Raw genomic sequence first — 15575 nt, 5'->3', positions numbered from 1 at the left:
CGGCGGCTGCAGCGGGCCAGACAAAGGGCCGAGCGCCACGCGTTGAGCGCCAAGGTGGTGCAACGACAGAACCGCGCCCGTGAGAGCCGTCCGCGTCGGCCCAAGCACCAGGGCAGCTTCGTCTACCAGCCGTGCCAGCGCCAGTTCAACTACTGAGTGTTGGACGGCCGCATCATGAATCTGTCGCTCTCAGTTCCCGTCTGTCCCCAAAGGAGCGGCTAGTGAGGCTGCTCCAGGTGGGCTGGATACCACACCCTCCCTCGTCCTTAAGAGTATGAGTTCTCATCAGCCTCTAACCCTCTGTCCTTTCCACTCGATACTCATGCTTCCTTCCCTGGCCCCTATCCCGGTCTCTCTCACCTTTGCCTCTTGGCCCACTCCTCTATTTCTGAGAGCCTCTTCCGCCCTGACTTGGCTCATTCCTCACCTTCAACTCCCACCTTACAGGACTCACTCTTTCCTATGTTTGGCATTATACTCCTGTCTCCTTGTTTGTTCCCAGTTATTTCTTCCCAAATGGATAAAGGGAAGGGGACTCTGAGCTCACCCTAACCAGGGAAAACCTGTGCAACCCATCGCCGCCTTTGCCCTTCAGGAAAGGGTCTGGCTTAGAGTTTCACTTTTATTCTCTCTTCTTTCTGCTTGGGGGCGGGGGTGGGCTACTCTGGAGGCTGCTTTTAGGCCTGGAAAGGTAAAGTATGTGAAAGAGGACGGTGAGATGTGAGTTTGAAGGAGAAGGTGGAGGGAGTCAGCGGAATGAGGCAGTCTACTGGAGATGTACATAGGATGGAATGGGAAACTGTAGGGAGCAGGGCATTATGGGAGCCAGCACGGTGCTTGCTCAGAGTGGCAAGCCCTGCTCTCAGGCTGTAGCCTGGAGTCTGCCCCCCTTCCCTTTCCTATAACCCTATCCCTTATCTTTTCCTGAAATCACCCCTCTGCAGGCTCTTGAGTCTGAAGGGCTTTAGTTCCATGCCACCCTATCTTGACATGCCACCCCAGGAGTAGAAGCTGGGAAAGGCTCCGCCATCCAGACCAAGAGCTCACATGCCCAAGGTGCTAGAACTAGGCTAGGAGAAATACAGGCCAGAGGGCTTTTAGGTAGGCAAAGGGCACACACCCCTAGGTAAGAATGCAGGATGCTAAAGAGGACAAGCTGTGGGATGAAGCCCTATCAAGACTGACAGCTCAGCCTTTATCTTGCCCCTGGCCTTATCTTTCACATCCTGCTTAGTATGGCTAATAAACACTCCTGGGAAGGAGGCCAGGAGCCCCACTGTTCCAATTCCCCAAATATCCCTGCCAAGGTCCAGGACCTTCAAGGATCTTACTTTCTCTCACAGGGCTCTTCCTTTCTAGGCTTCTGGGGAGAAATGGGTATTCTACGAACCCCTCCCTCCTTTCCTTTAGTAAGTACCTAAAGCAAGGAACCTGAATCCCTGGGTGAGAGACTAGGGACAGGGAAGGCTAACTTACCCCTTCTGGTGGGATTGAACTTTGGGCTCAGACACCAGCAACAGCCTCTTGGGATGCCCTGAATTGCTTCCCATTCTTTTTCTAGCTGTCTTTTTCTAGTGTGTGCTTTTTTCCTTGAAATTTTTAAGATTTCTTGTTACATACTAACATAGGTCTTCCCTTTCACTCCAATTCCAGGTTTCCAGGCCTCACAGCCAAGCTGGGGTTGGAAAAAACTGCACTGCCATTAGGGCAAAGGCAGCTGCCCTCCCTGATTCTATAGTCCCAGGCCTTAGATGGCACTTGTGGGGGAGGGGGGATCCCCATGGATTCTGGGGTAGGGGCAGAAGCATCCCTGCTGGGTCTCCTATCCCAAAGAATAAGCCAAACTGATGTTTCAAAGAGCAAAGTCCCCCACACCAGCTTACTGGGATCCTAGTAATTGACAACCTTGCTCCTCTCCCCAAGTTCTCTAGTGTAACCTAGTATACTTTTATGCTTCCAACTACCGTTTGATTACATCACAGCCAGTTTAGCACTTCAAACAGTTAAAACTAACCCAACCTTCTTGCTACTTCTCACTACCAGCTGGGGCCTATGCTAGCCCTGGGCAGTGCCCACGATCCTGCTGGTAGAAGAGTGATAGGGCATTTTGGCTTAAGTTTCTAAAGGCTCTGCGCCTTACCTGTATTTCTGGAGGTTCCTATAGTTCTAGAACCCTCCAATCTTTCACTTGGCTGATTGCAAGGCTCATGTTTTTTGTACTTTCCTATAAATTCTGTAGCATTCGAGTGTGGCAATATTTTAATTGTGTATAGATTTCTAAGAACCAACACTACTCAGTCTCCTGATAGTCTGACTCCTGAAGCATCAGACTTTGTCATACTGTATTGACTGTGTATGTGCCTTTCATCTTGAGCATGCTTCAGGATTTTTTTTTTAAACCACAGAACTTGAATAAATGAGGGAACGAGAATTCACAAAGTCCTATGCAACCTTAGACAGGAGGGGGCGAGACAGTCTGTCTTGACTCATGTTTTCAGATACCCTGGAGAAGTCTGTACCAGTCTGTGAGTATTAATGTCATTACTACCAGCACTTTGCTAAAACTAAGGATGTCAGAGAGACCAGTTTCTAGTATATCAAATAGTGACTTCCAGTTTTTCCCAATAAGTCTTGAGTGGTTCCCTCGAGCTGGGTGTCACCAACCCTTGCCAGAATAGCCCTAGAGGGTACTGTGTGTATGACTGTAGTCTGGTGCTGCTTTGGAATATGCCTGTTCCCCAGCCCCCTGCCTGGAATCCTATGATCAACTTGCTGTGACCCATAATGTCTTAGGTGCAACAAGGAACCCACCAGAGCTCTTGGATGCCTCCCCCAGATTCATGTAACTTTGTGTAAGGAGACTGAATGCAGACACACTATAGCCCACTTATACCTTCCCTCTTACCCTGCCACCTACTTCCAAATAGAACCAACAAGTTGAGTGTATCCCAGTTGAGGATTTTGTGTTGAGACTGGCTGAAAAGAGGAGACTCTGGTTGACCATGTTGTGATGGGTTGACAGACTCAAGGACACAATCACCTCAACCTGGTCATGTGGCATGCCTGTGTATGTGTGTAACAGGATTCTGACTAGATTGTAATGTTATTCCTTTATTGGAGAAAAAAATTAATATAAACAAATAAAAATCTATTTAAAGCACATTATACTTTGTGCCTGAGTTGAGCTGAACTATAAGAAACACTAATCTCAAGCACTGTCAAGATAGAGAGTATTATTAAGCTGGCTTTGGTTCTGGTGTGCGTCATGGAGGATAAACTTGCTGGGAACAGAGCCAGACAATGTAGGGTCTGACTCAGTAAAATATTTTTAGTGGACCCTTATAATATACAAAGACATCTGAAATACAGATGAGAATAAGAGCATGACAGAATTACTCATTGTTTTAGTCTCAGGCACTGGGTTATGGCAAGGGAGGAGCCACAAGAGGGGAAGGAATAAAATTTAAGATTAGCCCTAGAAGACAAAGCAGAAGGCTTAGGCCCAATCTGAGACAAGGGCAGTGCCCCAAATTCTGTAGTTCCCCAAAAGCTGGGGGTAGGTGGCTGCAGAAGGAGCTGGTTTTAAAGCCCATGAAAATTTTGAAGAAAGAACTGATCCAGGAAAGGGAAAAACCTGGGCATGATATTAAGTCACTCCCAGGGGTGATACAGATAAGAAAGTGGGATGACATGGACATCTCTGTCCACCCCTTTTAATTTGTGAGTTGCCCATCTAACTACAGAACTTGACTAAAAGTGAAAACCTGACCTAAACTAGGTTAAAATTTTGATGCTGGTACAATCTTGCTTAGTCTCAGTGTAGCTCCTGAATGGAGGAGATGTAAAACAGTTTTGGGGCAGTCATCTGCACAGAGATGTATGAAGTAGAGAAAAAGTACCATCTGGGTTGCTGACAGTTTCCTGTTTCTAGGAGAAAATATTGAGCAATCTTTGATCCTAAGTTGGCTCTGTTATTTGCAGTCAAAAAAACATTTTTTTGATCCTTATATATAATAGGGTGAACAGAGGCTAGTCTCTTTAAAGCCTGAACAAGTAGATGCATTTCCCTCAATTTGCTGGGGCGGGAGGCATTTCAGGTGCACAGTATGTCTAATTCATGAGGCTGTGTCCACTCATTTATTGCCGAAAGAGCCTGATTACCCAGTAATCCCTTACCAATAACATACCTTTATGTCTATGACAATAACATTTATTTAACACATTCAGTATTTCACATTGTACAAACCCTTAGATTCTCTTTATTCACTGGTCCATTTCTACAACAAATACATCCAAAACACTATATAATAAAATTATTTACATTTCCAAATGACAAGATTGCTTTTGCCCCTGCTACTGCTATTCACACACAGTACTTCCACAGCACAATACCTCATTAGAAGATCTAAAAATGTTCACCCTGTACTCTAGGCTGCTTAGGAAATTTGAAAACTAGTAACATTTATAATGGCATTAGCTCCTCTCAATACATGGCAACATTTTAGAAACCTTGAACTTCATCTTGCAACACCAAAAGGGCTCAACAACCCTGCTTTCCGGTTGAACTTTACAAAATAGGTTGCAGGGGATAGGAAAAGGGCCACATTATTAAAATGACTGTACAGAAATAGATTTTAAAAAGTCACAGCTCAAAATTGCTCTTTGTAAAATTCACATACATTTACAAGTATCAAATCGTCCAGCTTGTTTACTTGGATTTTCTTCGCTTGGATTGCACTGCACTGGTTATATCTGTAGGGGGGAAAAAGGAAGGACAGTTCAGCTGAAGCAACTCTTTACCTCAATGTCCTTTAGGGAGTCTACAAAAACCAAAGCCTTACTAGGCTCTACGTCAGTCTAAGAGGCACTCAGTGTCGAGTTCCAGGTTCTGCCTGGTGATTTATATGGGAATACAGTGTAGTCTTGCATACTAGGGAAATGTGATATAGGAGGTAGAAGATGAAATACATACCAGACTAGAAAAAGAAGGGTGAGGAGGAAAGCCTTTTTATCTAGGTGATTAACCTCACAATCTCCCTCAGCCGTGCTCACTTCGGCAGCACATATACAATCTCCCTCGGCAGTTCCCATCATGCAATAAGCATGGATAAACTGGGTATAGTGGTGCATGCCTGTACTCCCAGTGACTTGGGAGGCTAAGGCAGGAAGATTGCAAGTTTGAGTATCACATGGGCAACTTAGTGAGACCTCGTCTTAAAATAAAAACATAAAAAAGGGCTAAAGCTATAGCTTAGTGTTAGGGCCCTGAGTTCAATCCCAGTATTAAAAAAAAAAAGTGTGGATGAACTGACAGTGCTTGAGTCCATGAGTGACCTCACAAGCTAATGAGTAAACTATACCAGAAAAGTAGCCTTTGGATTCCTTTTGGAGCCAATCCACTGTTTTGGAGAAAGGAACTCTGTGCCATGCTACGTAGTCAAAGTTTCTAAATAACATGAACGTGGACCCTGGTCCCCAAATATCTACTGTGGCCTAGGTATATCAAGGGTATAGATACATACAGGCACAGAAACAATTTAGAAGCAACAGCCTTCTCTGAACCCAGGTGAGCTTCAGGCTACATGAAAGAAGGGAACTAATTTTATACACATGGTAACAGTGACAAAAAAGGAAATGACCTTTAATTCCTTTCATTTCTCTAAACGTAAGTGTTTTATTTCTTGTGGTTCTGAGGATTGAACTGAGGGCCTTGTACATGCTAGGCAAATACTCTACCAATGAGGTATATATCTCCAGCCTTTTGTATTTTTATTTTAAATTTTTGAGATAGTATCTTGCTAAATTGCCCAGGTTGGCCTCAAATTTATAAGCCTCCTGCCTCAGCTTACTGAGTACTATGATTACAGGGATGAGCCACCTGCCCAGCTTAAAAATGTCCAAAATTAACTAATTTGATTCCAAATTTAAACCATGTATCTGAAAACTTTTCCACATAAACTTTCTTCTGTAGCCCAGTACAATGAATAGCTAAACTCTCCAAATATTAAAAAAAATTAAAAATCTTATTAATTGTACTGACTTTAAAAAGTCATTTTTTTATGCTTCTTAGTAGATATTTTGGTTTTAGTATGTAAACAATGTTTTAAGATACTTCTCATCAAGGAGAACATTTCTAACAAAGGAATATAAAATATGAATCAAATTTACTCATTTCTGTAAACTAGGCAGAATTTTCTGATGCTATGCATAAGGTTCAATGTTCTAAGTAACTTTTCTCATTCTTTGTATCATAATTATTCTGAGAATTCAGGCTCTCATAAATATGTAGATTCAGCCAGGGATGGTGCTATTTACTTGTAATCTCAGTTACGGAAGACTGACACAGGAGGATTGGAAGTTTGAGACCATCCTAGGAAACCTAGCAAGACCCTATCTTAAAATAAAAAGGGCTGGGATGTAGTTCAGTTTAAACATTTTCTGTATGTGTATCTTACTGGCAGGTCATAGTACTTGTGCCATGTGGTAACATCAATTTGTGTGATTTACTCATCAGTCTTTTATTGATCAGAGGACAGTTAGAATCTGACAGGATGTCAATAATAGGTACTTTAGTTTAATTCTGAGTGAGAGTCTGAGCTCATGCAACTCCCCATAATCAACACTTTATGTTCAACTTTCAAGCTTAATTTCCACTGCATCAAACTTGTCATTTGCAAAAGTACAGTCCTGACATTTTTCATCTTTGTCTTGACACTACACATCTTTAGAAAATATCCACAAATTAGGTCAACTTTAGAAAATTCTCCCTTGTCATGATAGGAAGGATCAAGTAACATGCCTGTGAAACATGCGAGAGTGGACACATAAGCAGTGTCCGGATCTCCTTCCTGCTTTGCTTGTTCCCATCTATCGTTAACCCAAAGCACCCCATGATCTGGCATGCTGCCTGAGGATGGAGAGTGACTCAAGAAGTGGGGCCATGAGGAAACAAGTGAATGGTTCCAGAAACTTCAAAAAACAAATAAAGAAAAACCAAAATCTGGATACTGATGGTTGGGTTGAAGGATATACTTTTATACTTCCATATGAAAAAAAAATTTTTGACTAATTTTTGAAGTCTTTGTCACAACCTCTGAATACATAGAACCCACCTGGGTCAGACAGCAAAGTCACTTTCCATGTCTTTATAAATTCATCTGAAAAGATTAGGTTGTTTTTCTTTTTGGTACTGGGGATTGAACTTGGGACCTTGCACTTGGAAGGCAGGTGTAGTGCCACTGAACTATATCCTTGGCCCAGACTGTTTTTATTTTTTTGGCTCCATTTATATTACCTCCACAATGTTACCACTTTTATCACTCTAGGGAACACAATAAGAGAACACAGAGGCAAAGTGTTTAAGTAAGGAATTTTAAGGGAGTGATGGAGTAGCTAACAACATAGTCAGTGTGTGTCAGGTCAGGTGTGGTGGTGCATCCCTGTAATCACAGCACTCTAGAGGCTGAGGCAGGAGGATTGCTGAGAGTTCAAGGCCAGCCTGTCTATACAGTGAAACAGTTTCAAAAAACCAAAAACAAAAAAAGTCAGGGAGCACATCAGGCCTTATTCATCACTTTTCCTAAGGATTGTCTGGTGTACCTGAATAATCCCACTCCCAATCTTCCCACAATCAATACCATACTGCATACGCACATGAAAATTTCATCAATTTAACCATCAAGGATTTTACAAAATTAGCATCTTCACACATACCAAAATAGTTCAATGTCTGGTGATATAAATCAGATTATTTATATTGATGTTTTAAAACCAACTAGATGGTAAAAAACTAGTTAGTTTTTCAGGCTGTTTTCCCTATATGTCACTGGAGAACATTTAAATTTGCAATTTGATAAGGGAATTTTTTTTTCTCAGCCTAGTCACCTCATGGTGATCTTAAATCTGGCCAAATCTATAGCACAAGGCTTTAATCAATCCTACAGCAGAAATTTTCCTTCAAAATTATCATGGCTGTACTCTTAAGTGAAATAAATAGGACACACATGTGTTAATAACAAATAGTGTCTCTAAAATAGTAAATAAAATAGTTCCCTAAAAGGGTAAATAAGGTTCAAATTGTATGTGTGAGGGCCAGGGATTTTGCTCAGTGGTTCTGCTGCCTGCCTCGCAAGCGCAAGGACCTGAGTTTGATCGCTGGTACCAAAAAACAAAACAAAACAAAACAAAAAAATTGCATTAATTGATAATGTGAAATAGGAAGAAAAGGGCTAAAGGAGTAGGGGAAGTGGGAAGGGTAGGGGAAAGGAAAGAAGGGAAAAGAAAAACTATGAGAAGAGGAAAAAATGGAAACAAAGTCTTTGTAAATAGGGAAGGGTGGAGGGGGTGAAGGGAGTGAGGAAAAACAAAACAAAACAAAACATGGCTGGTTTCTAAATGATGCCACAAGAGTGCAGTTTTAGGAAGTAATTGCTCAGGGTTTTCACTCAGAGGTATTTAATTATGCTCATTTGTATTTCCATAATAATACAGTGGTACCTTGGTTCACAAACTCAATTCTCTCTACAGTTCTGGCTGAAAACTGAACTGGTTCCAAGGTGGTAACAGTTTTTTGGAATGCCTATCACATCCATGCTTTGAGACTTAGCAGCTAGCCTAGAAGAGGCTGTAATGTCTCTCAGGCTTTGTGATCTTTTATGGAGAGATGCTGAGTAAGTGTGTCTGAGTTCTGTCCAGCCACAGCAACAGGAGGAGGTCATGTATATATCTCCATACTAGTCTCAGGCCCTGAGGCTGTCATTCTGTCCCAGGACAAATGATCTTTTAAATCAGAAATTAGTACAATAGCCCTTCTGGTTTTTAAATGTTAAGAGTTTGTGGAGGCAAATTAAAGAGTAAATATGCATATTATTTGGTCTGCTGTGTTATATCCAACACATGAACTAAGTCATAAAATAACTTACTGTGACTATTTGAACTCACATCCAAAAACTGATCATAAAATATTAAGCCAGTATGTAAAATGTATGCATCTCAAACTTGGAGACATATGAAACATTAGGTACCTAAAACATGAACTATTTTCCTGAAGAATGAGTACTTTTACAAGTTTTGAAAGGAAAAAACAGTTGGTTCTCACTGCACTTACAAGATTTTGGTCATATATGCACAAACAAAATCAGAAACATTCTGTTTTTTATGAAAAACTTGAAAGCTAAGAAATACTATGAACACTTTATAGTAAGAAGTGTTGGTAATTCTGTATTATGGGGGAACCAGTGACATTCATCATGCCCCTGCTGCAAGAGCAGAATTTGTTTTTGTTGTGGTGGCCAAAGTTTGTTAGATTGCCAGATTGGAGCAGGTGGGATAGATAATTTCTGGGCAAGTACAGGGAGCCTGAATGGTTGACTGGTCACCAATTTAAGTGTAGAGGCCTATTCTCTACCTCCCAATCCTCTTCTAAAACAGGTTCCAGCTTTCCATCTTTATTTGGCTGGCAGTCTGCTGCAGTGTGGCTCTAACCTGAGCATCTTTTAACTATCCAGCTGTTCCTCAGATTCTTTCTGGTGTATTATAAATGACACCTTGAGATTCTGGGCTCAGATCAAGGATCTAAAATATTTGGTGTGAAATCTCTAAAGGCCAACATCTTTTTCCTGCATTATATTTTACAGTCTAGAAGACCTTTATCCACGGGAAAGTGAGGTGCTATGAGAATATGCAGAACTGAGAGGAAATGGGTTTTCCCACAGAACTCTATGTACCTTTTCTTTCATGTTCAAAATTCAATGCTTCAATCTACTGCAAGATATGCTTCCTTCCAAACAAGTTCTCCCTTAGATGATTCCCAGGGAGGAAGAAGAAAGTTCTTAGCTTCATTTCTGTACTTAAAGTGATGTTTACCTAAGAGGACTCTACTTGTCATAAACACAGTATGTCTGGAAAGGAAAGAAGACCCCTCAACTTCACTCTTTACTCTTCAGTAGGCCAGGGTAAGGTGGTGTTACTGTCTACACCTCTGTTTCACCTGTGGATGACTTGTAAACATGTGGCTTATTCCCAGGGGCTTATCTGAGTCATCATGACATTCCTGCCCAGAAAGATGAGCTCCCAGTAATAGCTCAGTCCTCAGGTCAGCCTCTGGTGTCCAATGTTGGTGAGCTGGAATCTGACATCCCAGATGCACCCAACTGTCTCTCAGCAGTCCTGCTAATATCAAATACTTGACCAGGATCTCAGTTCTTCAACAAATTGAGCTATTTAAATTAATGCATTTCCTGAAAGGATGATGTAGCAGTCCTCTCAGATCTGAGACTTTGCATGTCCTGTACCTTTTGCCAAGAAGAGTCTACACAACCCTCATAGCCTGGTCAATTCTTTTTCATTCTTCAGAGCTCTGCTTAAACACACTTTAAAAAGTCTTTTCTAACTTAGTAGAGGTGCAGAATTCCTACCCAGATGCTGACAGTACAATGTAACTTTAAAATCAGAGAATCTAACATTTAACACACTGTATTAGAGTTTATCTTTCAACGTGGTAAACACAGAAACTCTGAGTGTTTCACTAGTAAATCCCCAGCCATTATTCATAGATGGTTATCCATTTAGTAATTACTGACTTGATACCTTTATGTATTAGGGACCAGAGATACAGTGGAGAGCAAACTCAGACATAATATCCTGTTTCAATACAGTATATATATTAATTACCTATCACTCCAATAAGTATAAGCTTATAGCTCTGTCATCATGTGAGAGAAGAACCTGGAGTGATGACCCTTCCTATCAGTGACAATGAGCTATGATAAACAGGAAGAGTGGGAAAAGTGCATGCCCCCTGAAATAGCTGCTATATATGCACAGGCCTTGGGATGAGAGGGACAAGAACAGCATGTCTGAGTTGCTAAGGGAGGTGAGATGACAGGAAGACAGGATGATAGGATCCAGACCACCTAGGACTTTAGTGGGCTCTGTTGAGGCTTTTACACTTTAATCCTAATTCCAATGGCAAATCACTGAAGGGTATTAAGGTAGCAGTGAAGTTGGAAAGAAGTGGTTGGCTTTGAGCCAAGATACAACTGACAGTTTTTACAACTGAATTTGATGAGGATGAGAGGTGTGAGAGGCCCTGTCTAACGGAGAGAGAGTGGTTCCACTCACTAATATGGGGAATAGTGACAGAGGACCTGACAGCAGAGGTGAAAAATCACAAGTATGGTTTCAGACATATAGACTGTCAGGTCCTGTTAAGATTGTGCAAGAATTGTCTAAAACCTTGAGGGCTCTGTACTAGAAATAAAAATTCTGAGTCATCTATAAAAGGTTGTAACTAAAGAAGGGACATAAATAAGGTCAACTAGGAACAAATCTAAGTTGAAGAGGTAACTCAGGATCAAAGTCTGAGGAAAGCCAACAACTACTGGCCAGGAATGAAGATTGAGAAGGGGCAGTCAGAGAAGTAGCAGAAAATGGGTTCTGGGTCACAGAAGCCAATAGAGTAGTTAATTCAAAAAGGAGTTAGAAGTCAAGTGAGAAGAGAATACTTCTAATGTAAGGTTCTCAAGGTTACGGAAGACAGGATCAAAAGCAAAGGTAGCCTTGCAAGTGCAAGGACCCAACTTCAAATCCCTGGTACGAAAGAAAAAAAAAAAATGGATCTGGGCATGGTGGCTGCAATCTCAGCACTTAGAGGCGGAGGCCAGAGGATCTCTTTGAGTTCAAGACCAATCTGGGCTTCATAGCGAGACTCTGTCCCAAAAAACAAAAAAGTGTAAGTGGAGGAATTAGCCTTGGACTGAGAGGGACAGCTGCTCTATCTATTTAGGAACACAGGAAGCTATCATAGTAAGAGATTTATGTCTTGGTAGTGGGAAGTTGAGAGAACTCTATTTTCTCCTTGAAGAGGTGAAAGTCTCCACTGAAGAGGAAAGAAAGTGAGAGTTAGAAGTTTGAAAAGACTAAAGAGTAGGAAAATGTCGGCCACAAAAACAGAAAAATGGCTCTGCCATATTCAGAAACTATATGAAGTGGGTGATCATGAATTTAAAGTGATACACGGATGGGAGAACTTGCCTAACATGTGCAAGGCCCTAGGTGCAATCTCTAGCACAAAAGGAAAAAAGGAAGGAAAAAAAAAAAAGAAAAGACAGATCATTCAGTCTTGTTAGATATCTTTTTCCCCCAGCAGTGCTTGTACTCTTGTGTATACACAGAGGAAACATATAGTTAAATAAACTAACAAAGACCATATAGTAGAAGTCTAACATGACAGATTTAAGAACAGAAAAATGGTGGAGGAAAAAGTCCCCTGCTGCTGGGATAAAGACCCTACTGTTGCTCTATTTAACCCATGAAAAGCACCCATGCCCCATTACTAACCTTTAGTAGAGCTGGAGGCTGAAGCAGGTCGAGAGCATCGTTTACGATGTCCATTTTCCACACTTTCAGAAACCACAGTTGGCTCTTCAGTTCGGGAGTTTCTTCGGCTTGGGATTTTAGACTTTTCAGCTATCTCTTTTGGCTCACTGTTGACAAAGGGAAGCACTAAATTTCCAAGGAGGTGAGGGACTATTTGGACAGAGTTTCATAATAAAATAGGAGATGAAGAACAATATAGTCTTTCTGGAGAAAAAATATTCTACCCTGGAGAAGATAAGCATGATTACCCTCTATACTATTGAGACTTAAAAGTGAGTCTAGAGCCAGGAATGGTGGTGCACTCCCACAGTCCCAGCACTACAGAGGCTGAAGCAGGAGGATCACCATGAGTTGGAGGCCAGCCTGGGGGTACATAGAGAGTTCAAGGCCAGGCTGAACTACATTGTAAGACCTTGACTCAAAAAAAAAAAAAAAAAAAAAAAAAAAAAAAAAAAAAAAAAAGCAAGTCTAGTTTGTTACATTAATAACAATAAAATATGAAAATATAATACTGTTGAAATTGTTGAAAAATAGGCCTAGCACTCAGGAGGCTGAGGCAGGAGGATTGCTGTAAGTTCAAGGCTATCCTAGGCTATGTGGTAAGTTCAAAGCCAACCCTGAAAACCAGAAGATGAATAACTTGACCTCCTGCAATTTCCTTATCCATTTTTTTAAACCAATATATTGCCTTACAAAAATTAATATTTTAATTTTGCAATTTTTTACAACCATGAAAAAGGTGTCTATTTAAAAATTGCTAACTTAAATTAGTATCTAAAATCTAGAAAATTGCCACTAAGTCAAAATAGCACCTAAAATCTAGAAAATTAACAGGTATAGTCTGATAATGGCATATTATAAGTCACATTATGGGAATATATTCATAATACACTGTTAAGCATATTGGCTGCCCAATCCAAAGTCTCATTTTTTAGTATGCAAAGGTTTAAAATTTGTGACACTGTTACTGAGAATAGAGGGACAAAAACATTCTCATATTCTTGATAAGAGCATATATTATATAACCCAATGGTTCTCATCAAGGGGAAATTCTGCCTGTAGAGATCATTTAGCAATGTCTGAGGCCATCTACCCCCCACCTCAATTCTGGTTATCAAACATGCTAAGTATAGACTCTATCACTGAGCTATAATCCCAGTCTTCTGGAGACAGTTTTGATTGTCACGACTTGGGCAGAGGCCAGGAATGCTACCATAAGCCTCTCTCTCTCTCTCTCTCTCTCTTTGAGATAAAAGTCTCATTTTGCAGGGCAGGCTTGTCTTGAGCTCAGTATATAGCCCAGGCTGGTCTCTACCTTGTAGCAATACTACTGTCTCAGCTTCCTGGTGCTGGGATTACAGGTGTGTGCCACCATGCCTGGTTCATAAGCCTATAATGCATAAGACAGTCCTCTAAAATTATCTGATCAAAAATGACAATAATGAGGTTGAAAAACTGTAATTCTCTGCCTTAGTAATTCCATTTCCTAAAGAAACAAAGCTTTTTATAGGCAGAGCTCTACACACAAGGATGCCAGAGCGTTTAATTTGTACTAGTGAAAACAGAAGAACCTAAATGCTCAATAATAGTTAACTAAATTATGGTACATCCACATGCAATCATAAAAAATCATGTGGTGGAGGATTATTTTATAACATAAACAGTACATAATATGTTTTTTAAAATTTAAATATACAGTAGGACCATTTATTTTAACATTTCTAAAATGTCATGCCTGACATGATATATTAAGTGGGAAAAATGTTACAAATACTATTATCTTATGTTCATTATGATATATATTGAATATATATGCAACCATACAAGAATGAGTATGAGATGTGTAGACATACATTTGACATGTCTCTATCTATATACATATTCTATGAATAGAACTAAAAGATGATAAACTAAAATATATATAGTGTGGCAGGGACAAGGGGAAAAATGAGAATCAAGACCTATTATGTAAAGGTACAGAATCCCAATGATGAATGTAACTGTATTGTATACCTAGATTGTACCAATAACCTCAATAAAAGAACAAAAAAAGAATAAAATATATATAGTGAATATTGCTGTATTGTAAGAATACTGGTTTATGGCTGAGTTATTTTCTTCTTTGTAATTCTCTGATTTGAATTACAAAGTTTCTTTAATAACTTTTGTTACTGTCATAGTTCAAAAATGCACACTAAAATCATGAGGGAAAAAAAAAGCTGATTTTATTTGCTTGCAAGGCATGGAACTGAAAAATAGTACTACTGCAACAAAAAACAAAACAAAACAAAATGGTCAAAGGCTATCTCTTGTATGTTTTACTCCCCAAGCAGAATTGTCTCTTTTGTCTTATGGGTTCAAAGTCTGTGTAGTATTCTTGAGCATCCATGACTATACAACATGTTTGTTTCTCCAGTACATGGGATTGAACCCAAGCCTTTTTCACTTAGCTACTGTCCCAGCCCTTTTGAGACAGGGTCCTGCTAAGTTGCTAAATTATACATGTTGGACTTGAATTTGTGATCCTCTTGCTTCAGCCTCCTAGAGTACTGGGATTACAAGCATGCGCCACTATGCCAATTAAGTATGTTGTCTTAATGTCTCATGCCTTCCATCAGATTAATGAGTTCCCTAAAGGCACAAACCATGGTCTGATTATTAACTATCTCTAGTCCTCCCCTGTCCACTTATGCCAAGACCCTCTGCTAATGGTACTATGGCTGGGAATTGGGCCGCACTGTTTACTACCTTAACTTTAAATGTAACAGCTACCCCACACCCAATCACAAGCCAAAGAGAGGCCAGACTAAGCTAGGATGGAATTACAAGTCAAGGGGATCAACACCTCTGTTTAGAGGCTTTAAGGATGGCTTTCTGGCTGGGAGCCCAGAAAACAGTCAATGATTCTTGAGGAAGGAGTATCCCTAATGGAGGAGCCTCTTTTTCCTGGCAAAACAAAAGCCACAGCAATACTGTCCTCATGTTTATATGGTCTATGGTCAGAGAGCTCTAGAAACAAATACCTACAAGGCTTTTCGGGTCTGATTGGTTTCTTTCTCTAGACAAATAATTAGGGTATGTTGAGAAATGCAAATAAATTAAAATATTAACTCAAACCATATAATCCTGCCAGACAGGCAGAATAGTACAGCTTAAACAGCAGTGAACTTGAAATCAGATGACCAGGGGTCAAGCAG

General features: G+C 40.5%; 2 protein-coding genes across 7 annotated transcripts in view; one reads left to right on the top strand and one right to left on the bottom strand.

The window, feature by feature from the left end:
• Window positions 1-3036, top strand: part of Tp53inp2 (tumor protein p53 inducible nuclear protein 2) — a 7801-nt gene extending 4765 nt beyond the window's left edge. The window contains 1 exon segment of the mRNA XM_033767125.1: window positions 1-3036. This exon segment is cut by the window's left edge and continues 26 nt beyond it. Within this exon segment, the coding sequence (XP_033623016.1) occupies window positions 1-156 (156 nt within the window). The 3' untranslated portion in view covers window positions 157-3036.
• Window positions 3037-4087: 1051 nt separating this feature from the next.
• Window positions 4088-15575, bottom strand: part of Ncoa6 (nuclear receptor coactivator 6) — an 89683-nt gene continuing 78195 nt past the window's right edge. For 3 of the 6 annotated variants that reach the window (XM_010639929.3, XM_010639926.3, XM_010639928.3), the window contains 2 exons: window positions 12340-12485; window positions 4104-4752 (listed from right to left, as the gene is read on the bottom strand). In XM_010639929.3, coding sequence (XP_010638231.1) covers window positions 4709-4752; window positions 12340-12485 — 190 coding nt within the window. In that variant the 3' untranslated portion in view covers window positions 4104-4708. Of the gene's footprint in view, window positions 4753-12339; window positions 12486-15575 lie in introns of all 6 variants that reach the window. The other 3 variants (XM_010639930.3, XM_010639931.3, XM_010639932.3) reach the window with 2 other exon arrangements.

Source organism: Fukomys damarensis, unplaced genomic scaffold, assembly GCF_012274545.1.
Source record: "Fukomys damarensis isolate Sample0158 unplaced genomic scaffold, DMR_v1.0_HiC HiC_scaffold_22, whole genome shotgun sequence".
Classification (NCBI taxonomy): Eukaryota; Metazoa; Chordata; class Mammalia; order Rodentia; family Bathyergidae; genus Fukomys; species Fukomys damarensis.
The sequence above is the reverse complement of the archived record's forward strand: the minus strand, read 5'-3'. Positions and strand labels throughout refer to the sequence as shown.